At 51.8% G+C, this 15,582-nt stretch overlaps 1 protein-coding gene across 2 annotated transcripts in view; it reads left to right on the forward strand.

The window, feature by feature from the left end:
- The first annotated feature begins 8 nt into the window (after nucleotides 1-8).
- Nucleotides 9-15,582, forward strand: part of Tln1 (talin 1) — a 32,566-nt gene continuing 16,992 nt past the window's right edge. Inside the window, exons 1-19 of one of the 2 annotated variants that reach the window (XM_052718660.1) lie at nucleotides 9-330; nucleotides 5,815-5,976; nucleotides 6,206-6,303; nucleotides 6,609-6,738; nucleotides 6,839-6,991; nucleotides 7,177-7,319; nucleotides 7,419-7,546; nucleotides 8,219-8,279; nucleotides 9,207-9,311; nucleotides 9,695-9,850; nucleotides 11,208-11,309; nucleotides 11,452-11,528; nucleotides 12,263-12,443; nucleotides 12,600-12,713; nucleotides 12,820-12,928; nucleotides 13,286-13,494; nucleotides 13,656-13,754; nucleotides 14,671-14,838; nucleotides 15,025-15,319. In XM_052718660.1, coding sequence (XP_052574620.1) covers nucleotides 5,847-5,976; nucleotides 6,206-6,303; nucleotides 6,609-6,738; nucleotides 6,839-6,991; nucleotides 7,177-7,319; nucleotides 7,419-7,546; nucleotides 8,219-8,279; nucleotides 9,207-9,311; nucleotides 9,695-9,850; nucleotides 11,208-11,309; nucleotides 11,452-11,528; nucleotides 12,263-12,443; nucleotides 12,600-12,713; nucleotides 12,820-12,928; nucleotides 13,286-13,494; nucleotides 13,656-13,754; nucleotides 14,671-14,838; nucleotides 15,025-15,319 — 2,458 coding nt within the window. In that variant the 5' untranslated portion in view covers nucleotides 9-330; nucleotides 5,815-5,846. Of the gene's footprint in view, nucleotides 331-4,159; nucleotides 4,431-5,814; nucleotides 5,977-6,205; nucleotides 6,304-6,608; nucleotides 6,739-6,838; nucleotides 6,992-7,176; nucleotides 7,320-7,418; nucleotides 7,547-8,218; nucleotides 8,280-9,206; nucleotides 9,312-9,694; nucleotides 9,851-11,207; nucleotides 11,310-11,451; nucleotides 11,529-12,262; nucleotides 12,444-12,599; nucleotides 12,714-12,819; nucleotides 12,929-13,285; nucleotides 13,495-13,655; nucleotides 13,755-14,670; nucleotides 14,839-15,024; nucleotides 15,320-15,582 lie in introns of those variants that run through there. The other variant, XM_052718659.1, reaches the window with a different exon arrangement.

The following is a 15,582-nucleotide window of genomic DNA, read 5'->3' on the forward strand; positions in this document are numbered from 1 at the left end:
CCGCGAGCTAGAAAAAAGAAGACTGAGTCTAAAAGGGAACTCCAGCCTAGTTTGGGCGTTCTCTCCAGCGCGCCGCACCCTCGCTTCCTGGCGGGGAGGGGTGGCCAGGCTTCGCGAGTGCCCGAGCATCGAGAGCTGCGGCTAGAGCAGCTTCCTGAAGTCTCCGCGACCATAGAGCGCGGGCCCAGGGCGCCGCCGGCGGGTGGGGGACGTTTCCAGGACGGAAGTGGACCAGAGTGTCGAAGGGAGGGCGAGGCCGGAGCCCCAGAGCAACCCAGAGAACGAGCGGGTAGCGGGCCGGCGGGCGGGGCGCAGAGCCGGGCAGCGCAGGTAGGCCAGGCGGGCCGCGCCGGAGCGTCTAGGTGGGGCTGCGGGGACAGGCCAGCCCGGGAAGCGGCGGGCGGGGCCCCGATCCTCCTGCATATCCTGTGTCCGGTCCTGTTGGGGAGGTCAGCGTCCAATGCGTTTCGTTTCGGGTTTGGAATTAAGCTAGCCGTGTTGCGAGAGGCAGGCCCCTTTCGTGGGAGCGGGCAGTTCTCTTGTCTCTGCTAGGTTTGGGGGAGGGTGAGGAATGGGGTGGCAGTGAGGCGCTGGGCGGGGATGGCCTTTGGTGTTAGCAGATAGTGAGTATGTGGTTAGGAAAGCTTTGGGTGAGTTTGGGATTAGGTCGGGTTTAGGAAGCAAGGTAGAAGTTATGAAGCTGGATTAAATTTTAAACATTAGCTGCATAAGTCAAGTCTGTTTGGTGTAGGTGACATTAAATTGAGGTCATTATTTTGTACTCTGGAATGACCAGCATAAATCAGAGTACAGAATCAGGTTAAGGATCAACAACAGGAATTGGCTTAGAAGCCCGTTTTAGGGATTAAAGGCCATTGTCATGGTTAATATTAAGTGAAAAGGTGAATTAGGAAGCAATTTAGAAATGAGCTTTAGGATTAGGGGTTAAAGTGGAGGGATGTAGGCTTAAAAATAAAAGCTAGATTAGTACGAGTGTCTGCTATGAAAGGGATGAGAGTGTCAAAGTATGGGGAATTAGGAAACTAATTAAAGTCAGGGTTAATGTTAGGAATTGGTGACAGCGTTAGGGGTCAAGGTTGCAGCTACCGTTGAACAGGTAAAAGCGTGAGAGGTTGGCGGCAAGCAGCTGCCTTTGTTTTGTGGTGAGGCCCCTTATTCCTGTGTAACCATAGAGGCTTCTTTTACCCAGAGCTGACAGGCTAACTTCAGGCCACAGTCCTGGGCTTCAGTTAGAACTACTGACGCCTGGGACTCCGCTTTCTTTATTCTGCTACCTAACCCCCAAGACTTCCTGAAGCCACCATCGCTGGAGGCAGGGATTTCTGGACTGTGCTGTTCACTAGGTGGGAGGTGGGAAGTGGAGAGAGACCCAGGAGTTGGACAAGGTCTAGTCCAAAGTGGGGAAGACTAGGAAAGAGGAGGCGGGTGGCTGAGGGGGAAACTGACCAAGGAAACACTGTTTCAACTGAGTTGTGACAGTTTAGCCATACAGCTTCATTCCCCTCTGTCAGTCTCTGGTCCCTGGCCCTACACTGCACACCCCCTATACTTCCTTATAGATCCTTTCCTGGCCTTGAGCTTTTCCTTGTTGTCCATCTTAGCTGTTCATTCCCATCCTCTTTCCCCATCTCTTCATCCACACATCCTGCTTTAGTTCCCATCACTCAAATCTGAGCTTTTCCATCATCATAAAGCACTTTCTCCTACCTGCACACCCCCTGGTCAGCCGCTGACACCCTCCCCCCAGATTTTGCTGTGTGTCCCCCTAGTTCCTGAGTCTCCTTTAACTTCTAGGTCCAGCTGTAGGTCCCCTTCCCCCACTCCCCAACGGAAAAGAGGAAGTGATACCCAAAGAGGAAACTGGGTCTTACTGATCCCACGCCCAGCCAGGCCACTGACCACACTCCCATGTCACTGCCAGCTTGACCCTGCCACTGACCACAGTGCTATCCCCTACCCAACCTGATTCAGCCACTGGCTCTACCCCATGCTGCCCTCCTCCCAACTCCAGCATTGCTTAGACACTGTCAGTGTCCCTTCACTACCCCAGCCCCAGCCTAATTTAGCCACTTACCACATCCCTAGCTCTTCTGAAACGCCTGACCTGGCCTCTGACCTCACTCTGTCATTCCCCAGCTTAGTCACCATCCATGGAATCATTCTCGTCCTTCCCCATCTGGTTCAGTCGCTCAGCACATGTCTCTTTCCTACCATCACCTCCCCCTGTCATCCCCAGTGGCAGTCTGATGTAGTCAGTAGCTCCACCCATCTGCCTCTACCTACACGTCCTATCACATCCCATCCCTCTTCCCCCCAGCTCATCCCACCTTCCCATCCTAATCGAATTCCATCCCTTCCCTAGTTGCATTACTTAATGAAGCTGTCTCGTTAACAAATGGCTACTGGTCATAGGAGGCTGACTTTGGGCTCAGGTTTCTGGGAGTTGAGGCTCATTGGTTCTACTGTCTGTCCTACTTTTCCCCTGAATGGCAGCTTCCTCTCCACACAGCTTTAACTCTGGCTTCATTAGCTCTTTTACTAATAACAGTCTCCTAACCTGGCCCCAAAGTTGCCCTAAAATCCAGTTCTGGGGATGTCCCCGCTCGGAGTTCCGTGACCTCCTGTTCCCCTCCGGGCAGTTCAGTTCCTCCTGCTCTTGGCTCAGCGTTTGCCTTCCCATCCTAACCCTGACTTCCCCACCCCTTGCAGGTACCCTGCGCTTCAGCCAGCTTGCCTACTCACTTTCCTGAATGTTCCTCCACGATTTCCTGCCTCTCCACCTTTGCTAATGCTATTCTCTCTGCCTGGATGCTACCTTTGCCTCATCTTCGACTGACCTAAAGGACAGAGCTTGGGCTTTGGAGTCAGAGAGACCTGGGTTCGAATCTTGGCTTCACAACTTACTATTTGGACAAGTACTTTGGGAAAGTATTTAACATTCTTGAGCCTCGGTTTCCTCATCTGTAAAAATGGAAGTGATGACACCTACCTTGCAGGGTTGTTGTAAGGACTGACTGAAATTATGTATGCAATGCAATTAACATATAGTCAATAAATGGCACATCGCTATTGCTTTTCATTATCTTCATGTTTTTAAAATCCTGACTGCAAATGATATCTTTCATGAATGCTTTTTGGTCCCACTTCCCTAACCTAAAGGGATCCCTTTTCTGAGCATACACATTCTGGCTCTATTTACATCCTGCCCTCTGTTGTAACTCTGTATTTAGCTTATCCACCCACCTGGAAGGCTGGTAACCTACGGAAAGCAAAGTCTAGGTCTTACTCATCTTGGTTCCCAGCCACTGAAAGTTTGGCCCCGGGCCTTCCCGCAACGGGCCCTCCACAGAATGCATAGCGGGGGAAATGTGTGCATATGGGAGGAGAGCTGCTGGGAACCTGGGCATGGGGGCCTGGTGCATGGGTGAAGAAGCTGTGTGGGTGGGTGGGTGGTACCTACAAGAAGATAGATCTTTTGTAGGGCTGTGAGGCTGAGATAAGGTCTGTGTACAGACAGCGTAAGTAGTTTTGTGGGAAAGAGTTGTGTGTGTAGGCTAAGGTCCCTTGCTGGAGAATGAGTATGCATGTATGGATAGGAAGACCCTATGTTGGAGGAAGTCAGGTCCAGCCCATCAGCTGCCCAGTCCAGCCTTAAATGAGCCTCCAGCAGCCTGAGGCCGGATATGTCAGTCTCACCCACAAACCCCTCCCCCTCCCAGCGGTTGAGGACTCAGAGGCCAAATTTGGTAACAGACTGAGTGTTATTCCCCCAACCCTCTTACATTCTGACTCTGTCTTCAGCTCTCTCTCTCCTTTTGTCCCCTTTTGTACCTCCCTATCTTTCTCTATTTGCCTCCTGTAGGTACCTACACTGATGATATTCTCCATGTACCCCCAAATTCCTTAGCCCTAGTATACTTGCATTCCATTCCTTGCTGGGTTTTGACCTCCTGTCCTCCACTCCCCCCTCCAATTGCCCAACGCCTCTGGAATGCATCTCAGGAATGTATTGAGGGAGGAGGAGTCTCTGGGAGGGGGACATGGAGGGGGTGTTGTCGCTGTTCATTAAACATGGTAAAAGGGGGCCAGGGTTCTCAGATCAGGACAGGAAGCAGATAGCTTCTACTCATACTTCCAGGGATCTTGTCTGCCACTAGTCCAAACTCAGTGTCCAGTTCCTTGACTTCCCTTCACTCTCAATTAATTGTGTGGATAACTACTTAGAACGGTCTGGAAGTTAGGGCAGGCATGACTCAACTCTCTTATCAGGGTCTTACCAGAGGAAGGAGTGGGTATCCATATGTCCGGAGGAAATGAGGCGGAGGGGCATGCATGCAGCTTCAGCTTAGGCTGAAGGGTCCTTTCAGTCCTGCTCCGGTTCCTCGGACTCCTGCTTCTCTGGCAGCCAGGTCTGTCCCACTCCTGGGAAAGGTTCCCTGGGAATAAGGAGAGGGCAGAGAGCTGGGACCGAGGGGCTGGGAGGGTCCTCTCATTTGGGTAAAGATGGAGAGCAAGCTATACCACTTTTCTTCTGCAATCCTGGACTGTGTGTGTAGTCAGAAACTTTCTCCTAGTCATTGTTCCAGGTATTTCCTACAGCTGTATCTGGTTTCTATCAAGTCTCCACTCTCCTGCTCCGTCTTTCCCAAACTCTTTATCCTCTACCCTTTCCTAACTTACCTGGTTCTCCAATGCCTTCTGTATCGTGATACCCACCTGTTTCCCGGTCTTTCCCTACTCCTGTTTACCCCCTTGGGCTAGCAGTTTGCCAGGTGGGGAATGGGTGGCTGCCTTCTGTCCCTTCCCTCTTAGTTAAGAGGCACTCAGTCACATACCACATTGGTTCACATCATCAGCTGCTGGGCAGGCCTGTCCTCCTTGGGCCTGTATGCAATCTGCTGCTCATAGTGGCTTCTTTAGCCCACTGACAAGTGGTGGCTGGAAGGTAGAGGAAAGGAGTTGGCTTTGCAAATGCTGGGCTGCACTGGAAGCGTTGTCTGGGTACCTGGGAAAGGTGGGGACAGTCTGAGAAGGATTGATGAAGGAGAGTGTAAGAGAGCTGCGGTAAGGCTGGAGTGTCAGCGTGGTCACTTAGAAGGGTCAACAACTGATTAATGGTCTGGGCACTTGGTCTGGCTTGCCTTGAAACTTTCTCCTCTTCAGGAAGTGTTGGCTGGGTCACTTCTGAGGTCGGTAGACAGAATCATAGTTCTACCTTGACTGCACAACTCATTGGGAGGCCCTGCATAGACCATTCGGGTTGGAAGAGAGCAGGGACAGAAGTAGGTCTCCCCAACAACGCTAGCTACAGACTGTTTGCAGGATTCGGGAGCCCCTGGGATTCTGCATTTTGCCAAGAAGAGGGCAAAAGCTGAGAGGGAAGGTCACATGATGGGTAGCGCTCTGAACATCCCAGGACAGAATGGGAGACAAAGAAAAGGAAAAGCTGACCCAGGAAGAGTTGAAAACAAGCAGAGGCAGCGTTGGGAAGAGAGGAGAGCCTGAGGCCCTGGGAGCCAGAGGCGCAAATCCCAGCGGTGCAGGCAGGACGGTGTCCTCAGGTGACACTGCAATTCAGGGAGCCATTGTACTCAGAGACCAGCCTCTCTGGGATGTCTCAAATGGTCAAGGCTGGGCCATCTGATAGCAGCGTCTTTCACCTTTGAAATTATTCAATAGAACAAACAATGTTATTATTTTCTCTTGTGGAGAGTCCCCTGAAAGTCCTCTCCCTGGGACTGTCTGGGGGACTCCAGTGAGAGTATACTCTAATGCTGTGACGCCACGGGCCAGGTACAGCCAGGCTGAAGAGCAGAAGCGTCACCATGGTTGCCCTTTCGCTGAAGATCAGCATTGGGAATGTGGTGAAGACGATGCAGTTTGAGCCGTCTACCATGGTGTATGATGCCTGCCGCATGATTCGTGAGCGGATCCCGGAGGCCGTGGCTGGCCCTCGTGAGTCTGACTACCCAAGTGGTGGGGGGCAGGAATCTTCCATCCTTTATTCTCGGCTCTTGGCCCCATTGTGTTCTAAGACTCCTCACCTCTCAGGCCTATGCTCCTGTGTTTCTTTTCCTGTTTAAGTCTAAGGTCATGGGAGAAAATAATATACAGAGACAATGGTATAACTGTTTGGCCACAGTGGTGTTTTTATAAGTCTAAGGTGATCTACCATCTCTTTTAGCCAGCGACTTTGGGCTATTTCTGTCAGATGATGACCCCAAAAAAGGTATATGGCTGGAGGCTGGGAAAGCTCTGGACTACTACATGCTCCGAAATGGGGTGAGTGTCTTCATCAGTGACCACTTGCGTCCTCTACCCCCTGTCTCACTAGTTTCCACACTATAATGGTCTCTGCCCCTCCTCTCTCTTCCTCCCTCATTACCAGTTTCTTCCCCAACCCCGGGCTTTGCACGCACCAGGCCAGCATACCCCCAGCGTGCCCATGTGGCTTTCAAATACAGGCAGTCAAACTCCTTTTGGATGAGCCCCATAGTCTTCCTTTCAGTAATCCACTTCCCTTCTCCTTGACTGTGTGAAGGGAACTAGTTTAAACAGGCCCTGACTACAATTCCCGGCTCCTATAGGACACCATGGAGTACAGGAAGAAACAGAGACCCCTGAAGATCCGGATGTTAGATGGAACTGTGAAGACGATCATGGTGGATGACTCCAAGACTGTCACTGACATGCTCATGACCATCTGTGCCCGAATTGGTAAGGGTCGTTGGGAGGGCAAAGGCCTGGGCCAGGAGGTTCCAACTCGGTCAAAAGGCTTTTCTGCTTGAGGAGTTAGCAAGCCATCCCCTTTCCCTAGGCATCACCAACCATGATGAATATTCACTGGTTCGAGAGCTGATGGAAGAGAAAAAGGACGAGGGGACCGGGACCCTAAGAAAAGACAAGACCCTGTTGCGAGATGAGAAGAAGATGGAGAAACTTAAGCAGAAATTGCACACAGATGATGAGTGTAAGCAGAACTAGAAGGGTCTTTGAGAAGGGAGGGGAAGGGAGGGTAGCCATTTATCCTGTGCTTGCCCTGAGTCATGGAACTTACATGTTGATGAGGGAAGCAGGCGTGAAGAAGTGAAAACCCAGGCACTAGGCGGCACGAGGACTGCGGGGTTGGTGCTGAGGGCGCTGTCTGTGTTCCAGTGAACTGGCTGGACCATGGGCGGACCCTGAGGGAACAGGGAGTAGAGGAGCACGAGACACTGTTGCTGCGGAGAAAGTTCTTCTACTCAGACCAGAATGTGGATTCCCGGGACCCTGTACAGCTGAACCTTCTCTATGTGCAGGTATGGAGTAGACCTGCATGGGGTGAGATGTGGGCAGGGCAGACATTAACAGAGCTGTCCCTGCACCCATACAACATTGGTTCCTTCTGTGTTCTCCAGGCACGAGATGACATCCTGAATGGCTCCCACCCCGTCTCCTTTGACAAGGCCTGTGAATTTGCAGGCTTCCAATGCCAGATACAGTTTGGACCTCACAATGAGCAGAAGCACAAAGCTGGTTTCCTTGAGTAAGTGACCCACGTCCCATACCCTGTCATGGTTTGGAACCCCCTGCCATTGTGACCCAGTGGACCGGTCTACATCCCAAGCCTTCCTCCCCTATTTCCTCTTCCAAGGTATGAGGATTTGACATCCACAGGTCATCATGCTTCAGCCACAATCATCCACTGTCTCCTCACTGGCCCCATCAGAGTGTGAATGCTGTTCAGTATCTCTGCCCTGTCCCCTGTAACTTGTTTTTGTTTGTTTTAGATTCTCTGAAGAGTTTGCTATATTAGCCAAAGTAAAATAGGACATTTCCTTGTGGGGAACATTAGATTAAAAGGTTCCCCAAATTTCATTCACTGTTATTTCTCAAGATGCAAAGACCTTAGTAAGGCCTTCTGAGTTTCCTAAGTGCATGGCCATCCTTCTAAGGAGTCTCCTCTCTCCTTGGCTCCCTCTTTCTTAGAAAACAAGGCCGCCCCTGCCCCTCCCCACCCCCCCAAGAAGGCACAGGTCACTCAGGAGCTCATGCTGAGTTCCCACTAACTAGTTCAGAAGCCAGTGCAGACCAGTTTCCTCAGTCTCTCAGAGATGGTACTGTCCTAGACATTTCCTCAAACCTCTAGGCCCACAGTTCATGGCCCCATGTCCCTGATGCTACCCACCACATGCTGACCCCCCCTTTTCTGGTGTAGCCTGAAGGACTTCCTACCCAAGGAGTATGTGAAGCAGAAGGGAGAGCGGAAGATCTTTCAGGTGAATGGGGTAGGGGAAAGTGTCTGGGTGGCCTGGGAGCTTGGCTGCGTGATTCTCCTGGCTGAGTGGCCCCCACCTCCTCTCCGTCTCTGCTCACCTTGCTTCTGCTCTCCAAGCTGTTCCTCCCCCCCCCCCCCATCTTATGCCAAGAAAGCAGAAGATTCGGATTTTAGTCCCAGTTCGTCCCCAGTTTTGCTATGGAATTTCCATTTTGGTTTTGCTTTTTGTTTGAGACAGGGTCTCACTTTGTAGCCCAGGCTGGCCTCAAACGCACAGTAGTCCTCTTATCTCAGCCTCCTGAGTATTGGGATTATGGGTTACCATGCCTGGCGCAATTCAGTATTGTCCTTGTGTTGTCTGTCTGGGATAATGGTGCCTGCATGGTGGAAGCCAGATAGGAGCATCCCTGGGCTATTGCACCTGAATGACTGTGTGATCTTTTTTCCCATTCTGAATACTTAGCCCCAAAGACCTTCTCTTTGTGAACTCTGACTGTCCTGGGTCCTCCTGCTTCTTTTTTTTTTTTTTTTTTTTTTTTTTTTTTGGTTTTTCGAGACAGGGTTTCTCTGTAGCTTTGCGCCTTTCCTGGAACTCACTTGGTAGTCCAGGCTGACCTCGAACTCACAGAGATCCGCCTGGCTCTGCCTCCCGAGTGCTGGGATTAAAGGCGTGCGCCACCACCGCCCGGCATCCTCCTGCTTCTTAACTCCCCAGCCCATCTCTAGAATGTCTGCAAGTTCCTTAGCTTTATTCCGTATGCTGCTCCTGCTCCTTAGCCAGCGCACTGCATCCCCTCGCCTCTTGCATTCCTGAATCTTTCTGTGTGCCCATAATACTCTGTCATTACAGCTAACGTCCTAGCTTGACTCCTCTGTTGCAATACTACTGTCCCCAGATTGCTAACTTTTCCCCGTTTCCTACTTGAAGGCACACAAGAACTGTGGGCAGATGAGTGAAATTGAGGCCAAGGTACGCTATGTGAAGCTGGCCCGTTCCCTCAAGACTTACGGCGTCTCCTTCTTCCTAGTCAAGGTGGGTTCTGGCCCCTTCTTAGGGTCTTCCTTCTTTCTAACTCTTACCCTTTCCTGTCTCTCCAGACTCCTCTGACTCTGTCCTCAGTCTTTCCTACCAGTTCCCAGGAATCTAATTCTTAATTGTGCTTTGACCATGTAAAACCCTGCCTCTTCTCAGTCCTCCATCACCTCCTCCTCCTCCTCCTCCTCCTCCTCCTCCTCCTCCTCCTCCTCTCCCCAGCAGATTCCTCTGTAGTAGAGCTTTGTCCTGGGCCTGCTCATGAGCACAGTAGTTTAGCCCTCCTGGCTCCTCAGCATCCCTTGTGGTCCAGAGCTGATCCGAGCATTTGCCTCCCATTTGACCTCTAACCTATGACACCAACTGCAACCTCTGTCTCACAGGAAAAGATGAAGGGGAAGAATAAACTAGTGCCCAGGCTGCTGGGCATCACTAAGGAGTGTGTGATGCGTGTGGATGAGAAGACGAAGGAGGTGATCCAGGAATGGAGCCTCACCAACATCAAACGCTGGGCTGCCTCTCCCAAGAGCTTTACTTTGGTGGGTGTTGGGATTCCAATGAGGAAGGGCTTTGGGATCATCCAAGAAGAGCTAGTACAAAGGTCTTTCCTCCCTCCTTTAGGACTCCAGAAAAAAAGAACTGTTGTGGGAAGTGGAGGTTAGAACAGATAGAGAAACTCAGGCAGTGGATGATGCATAATTGGAACAGGTGATGGATACACTCCTTAAATTCAGCAGAGGCTCGGAGAGTGTTCTTTACCTTCCTATTGTTGGGCTGAAATGCATTACAAAGGCAGCTTACAGAAGGAAGGTTTTATTTGGGCTTATGGTTCCAGCGGGGTAGGAGCCCACCATCATCGCTAGGAAATGCATAGAAGCAGTCACGGTGCCTGCTGCAGCAGTGAGCTGAGAGACCACATCTTAAACCACAAGCAGGAAGCAGGCCGCAAACCAGCAGTGGCTGAAGTCTTGAATTCTCCAAGCCTGCCCCCAGTGACATACTTTCTTTAGAAAGCCACACCTCCTAAGCCTCTCTAAACGGCGCAGCCAAGTGTTCAAATGCCTGAAACTGTGGGAGAGGGGCATCTCATTCAAACTACTACAGTGGGGCTGTAAGCTCAGTGATAAATGCTTGCCTAGCATTTGTCAAGACAGGAGTTCATGCCCAGTACCACACACACACACACACACACACACACACACACACACAGTTGGGCATGGTTATGTGTATAATCCCAGCACTTAGCACTCTGAGGCAAGGGGATTGCTATGAGTTTGAGGCTAGCCTGGACTAATTAGTGACTAGCAGACCATCCAGGGCTATATAGTATCAAAAAGAGAAGAGTAAAGTTGACAGAACATATACAGCCCAGCCAGCTGAGGATATGTGAATGTGAGGAAATGCTAATAGAAAGGCATGCCTCCCTTCTTTGAGCACCAGCTATTTATGGTAATTCTTTCCCTCTGGCTTTATAATTTTGAGGTTATGAATTGAATACTGATACTAACTTGATAGAGTGCCAGATAATGGGAATAGAAATGATAGATGCTATTTTTCCACTTTGGATCTTTTTGCCAACCTTCAAGTATGGTCATTTAATAAACATGCTGATGTCCTCCCAATTGTGTCCTCTGGGGAAGGGTAAAAGAGAATTTTTAAATGACTTGTATTTGAAACTGTGTAGCAGAAAGACCGCTGCTCAGAAGAAAGTCCCCTCGAGGGAGGGAGGTAAAGAAATCAGTGGTTGAAGAAAAGTGGGCTGGCTTCCTGGAGGGCTGTTTGCATGGGCATTCGCTTCATCAGGTGGACTTGGAGCCTTTCCTCCTCCATTTCCCCCGGGTAGGGTCTTGTCTCTTGCTCAGCCCGCTCCCCCGCCCCCCCACCTTGTCACCGTAGGACTTTGGAGACTATCAGGATGGTTACTACTCAGTACAGACGACTGAAGGAGAGCAGATCGCACAGCTCATTGCCGGCTACATCGATATCATCCTTAAGAAGGTGAGTGCTGCCACCCAGCCTGTGCACTCCTCGGCTCTGCTCCCCAGCTCCCCCCACCCCCCAGCCAGCCCTCTAGAAACAGGCCCAAGGTCTAGGCCTCATACTTAACTGCCTCAACTCTTCTTCCCTCTTCTTCTTACAGAAAAAAAGCAAGGACCACTTTGGGCTGGAAGGAGATGAAGAGTCTACTATGTTGGAGGACTCGGTGTCTCCCAAAAAGTAGGACGGGAGTTGGGCTGATACCATTCCATGAGTAGGGAGAGGAAGGCTTGAGTACAAGGAATCCCTGGGTGCTGGACATCCTTAGAATGGTCCTTTTCTCTTTCTTCTTTTTAAAAAAGATTTTTAATTGTGTGGGTGGGTTCAGGTACTCTCAGGCCAGAGCAGGGTGTTGGGTCCCCTGGAAGAGTGGTTGTGAGCTGTCTGACTTGGGTGCTGGGAACTGAACTCTGGTCCTTGCAAGAGCAGCAAGTGCTCTTAACTGCTAAGCCTTTTGTCCATCCCATAATTCTTTCACTAGGCTCAGGCTAGACCAGGGGTTCTCAACCTGTGGGTCACAGCTCCTTTGGGGTCTCATATCAGATATCCTGCATATCGGATATTTACATTACGATTCATAACAGTAGCAAAATTACAGTTATGACCAGGCAATCGTGGCGCACGCCTTTAATCCCAGCACTCAGGAGGCAGAGGCAGGTGGATCTCTGTGAATTTGAGGCTAGCCTGGGCTACAGTTCAAGTTCCAGGAGAGCCAGGGCTACACAGAGAAACCTTGTCTCAAAAAACAAAACAGAAAATTGCAGTTACAAAGTAGCAATGAAATAACTTTATGGTTGGGGGGTCACCACAGCATGAGAAACTGTGTTACAGGGTCTCAGCCTTAGGAAGGTTGAGAACCACTGATTTAGAACCTAGGGTTGCAGAGGTATTGTAATTGTTCATTCTCTCTCCAGGTCGACAGTCCTTCAGCAGCAGTATAACCGGGTAGGGAAAGTGGAGCATGGCTCTGTGGCTCTGCCAGCCATCATGCGCTCTGGAGCCTCTGGTCCTGAGAATTTCCAAGTGGGTAGCATGCCACCTGCCCAGCAGCAGATTACCAGTGGCCAGATGCACCGAGGACACATGCCGCCTTTGGTAAGAGTGCTCCTACCTCTGCTGTGGTGCCTGGGTCCCTCTCCCAAGTGTCATGCATGAGCAGTGTTTTATACTCCTCTCCCTAGCCTCTGACTTTCTCTTTTCCGTCTTCCAAACGTCCTGTTCCAGTCGCTGTTACTCTCTTCTTGTCTCTAGACGTCAGCCCAGCAGGCGCTCACTGGCACCATTAACTCCAGCATGCAGGCTGTACATGCTGCCCAGGCTGCTCTGGATGACTTCGACACACTGCCTCCTCTCGGCCAGGACGCTGTGAGTATGGGGCAGAGGAGAGGCTATGACTTGAAGCTGAGCTCTAAGGAAGAAGACGGGATGATTAAACCAGAGTAGACCCTAAGGTCTTTCCTTCCTCTCTCAGGCCTCCAAAGCTTGGCGTAAGAACAAGATGGACGAATCAAAGCATGAGATCCATTCCCAGGTAGATGCCATCACGGCTGGTACTGCCTCCGTGGTGAACCTGACAGCAGGTAGGTGGATGTCAGCCTGTGTGTGTGTGACGGGGATGGGGAGCCAGTGTGCACAAGCATTGTATGTGATCTCCGTGTGTGACTGTGCCTTGACTCACAGTGGTGAACCTGACGGCGGGTAGGTGGGTGTCAACCTGTGTGTGTGTGTGTGTGTCTGTGTGTGTGGTATGTGTGTGTATGTGTGTGTGTGTCTGTGTGTGTGTGTGGTGGGGATGGGGAGCCAGTGTGCACTTGCTTGTGACTCTGCCTTGACTCAGTGGAAGGTTGTGTGCGTACATCTCTCTCAGGACACATGCGACTAACTGGCGATGCTCCTTCCCCGGCCCGCCTCAGCTTCTTCCTCCCTTCTGTCTTCAGGAGACCCCGCAGAGACAGACTATACCGCGGTGGGCTGTGCAGTCACCACCATCTCCTCCAACCTGACGGAGATGTCCCGCGGGGTGAAGTTGTTGGCCGCCCTCTTGGAGGACGAAGGCGGCAATGGCCGGCCCCTTCTCCAAGCAGCCAAGGGCCTTGCAGGGGCAGTGTCAGAACTGCTCCGCAGTGCTCAGCCAGCCAGCGCTGAGGTTAGGGGCCACGGGGCTGGGGTGAGGGTGGACACAGGGCTCCACCCCAAAGAGGAAGGGCAGTCCAAGTTGGGGGTTGAAAATGTGACCCAGGAGCCTGTGAGCCCTGTGGGCACACGGCCAGGGACCAAGCGGCTTCTGACGGTGTTCATTCTCCACAGCCCCGTCAGAACCTGCTGCAAGCAGCTGGGAACGTGGGCCAGGCCAGTGGGGAGCTGTTGCAGCAAATTGGGGAAAGTGACACTGACCCCCACTTCCAGGTTGGTGATGTACCCAGCTCCTAGAACCCCAACTACCAGGAGGTAATCTCTGATCCAAAATTCAGATCTCAGTCCCTAGTTCTGTAAATTGGCCCATCCAGACCAGCCTGGTCCTCTGTTTCCAGGGATGAGACTGAGAACTTCTCGTCTCTTGGGGTGAGAATTGAGACCCCCTAAATACAAATATAATCTAGTTCTCTTTGGGCCTCGTTGGTGATGTTCTTAGCCCTGACTTCCTGTGCATAGCCATGGCCCCAGCTCTCAGCTTTCTCAGACACCCCGGCCACACTGAGGATGAGGCTGCCCCTCCCCTACCCTAGGCAAGTTGCCTCAGCTGACTTTTCATCCTGGATTTCCCATGCAGATGTGTGTACCCAGAGGGGCTGGGGCTCGATCTCCCCCCGATTCCCCTACGGTAACGGCCTCTGGCCTGGGCCTTCCCAGCTTGGTCCTCTCTGAGCCGCATACACTCGCTTCCACACCTCTTCCTCAGTCTCCTAGGGGAACAGACTTGATGGGAGATGGGGAGGCCTAGACTGGCAGGGTTGGAGAAGAGAGATCAGATAGAGCAGGACGGGCTCTTGCTCTTTCCACACTGAGATTGAGAGGCATGGAGACATGAAGCGCCCACCCCATTGTACTACCCAGCCCTCCCCCATCACTGTCCGAGTGTATCCGCCTCAAGCATCTCTCCCTTTGGTGTAGACTCTCTTTCTGTTGGTGAGGGTTTGTTCTCGGTGAGGGTCTGTCCTTCTGGGTGCTCAAGGTAGAGGGGCTTGGGATAGGTTCTGAAGGCTTCTGCATATGCTGTCCTCTGATTGGAATCGGTGGGGATAATGAAGCTGCTTAAGCCTGTGAGAGGTATCCGTGGCTCCTAAGCACAGGCTCAGATCTTCTGGCTGCTTTTCCCTCACAGGACGTCCTAATGCAACTAGCAAAGGCAGTGGCAAGTGCTGCAGCTGCCCTGGTCCTCAAGGCCAAGAGCGTGGCCCAGCGCACAGAGGACTCAGGGCTTCAGACCCAAGTCATTGCTGCAGCTACACAGTGTGCCCTGTCTACCTCCCAACTGGTGGCCTGTACGAAGGTGAGCCCAGGTTTGCTGTGTCCTGTGCCTGTGGCTAGTGTGAACACACACTCACACAAACCTCTTTTTATCTCTGACTCTTGAGGCCTCATCAGTCATCCCAGGGACTGCTGTGAAAAACCACAAACACCCCATCTCGTAGCCTCTTTCCCTGGCCTGCATGTCTGAAGCTCCATTTTCCCATAGGTGGTAGCCCCTACGATCAGCTCACCTGTCTGCCAAGAACAGCTGGTCGAGGCTGGACGACTGGTAGCCAAAGCTGTGGAGGGCTGTGTGTCTGCCTCCCAGGCAGCCACAGAAGATGGACAGCTGTTGCGAGGGGTAGGAGCCGCAGCCACAGCTGTCACCCAGGCCCTCAATGAGCTGCTGCAGCACGTGAAGGCCCATGCCACAGGAGCTGGGCCTGCTGGCCGATACGACCAGGCCACTGACACCATCCTCACCGTCACTGAAAACATCTTCAGCTCCATGGGTGATGCTGGTAAGAGTACTCACCCCCAGGAAGACAAAAGCCCCTGTGTGGACATTTCTCTTACAGACCCAGCTCTGCCACCTCTGAGGATCGGCACAGTGGCCTTCCTAACTGTGTAACTATAGGCTCATTCTTGAGTCTGGAGCCTCCACTTCCCCATCGGTAAAGCAGAAGGATAGGCCTTGTTCTGTTTCGTGGAGCATTTACAGAAGATAGCAAATTATCTTAATAGGTGGCCAACTGCATGGTCAAGAGCTAGCCCTGAAAATGAG

Source organism: Peromyscus californicus, unplaced genomic scaffold (genome assembly GCF_007827085.1).
Source record: "Peromyscus californicus insignis strain IS unplaced genomic scaffold, ASM782708v3 Scaffold_5__1_contigs__length_169319896, whole genome shotgun sequence".
In the NCBI taxonomy this organism is placed as follows: domain Eukaryota; kingdom Metazoa; phylum Chordata; class Mammalia; order Rodentia; family Cricetidae; genus Peromyscus; species Peromyscus californicus.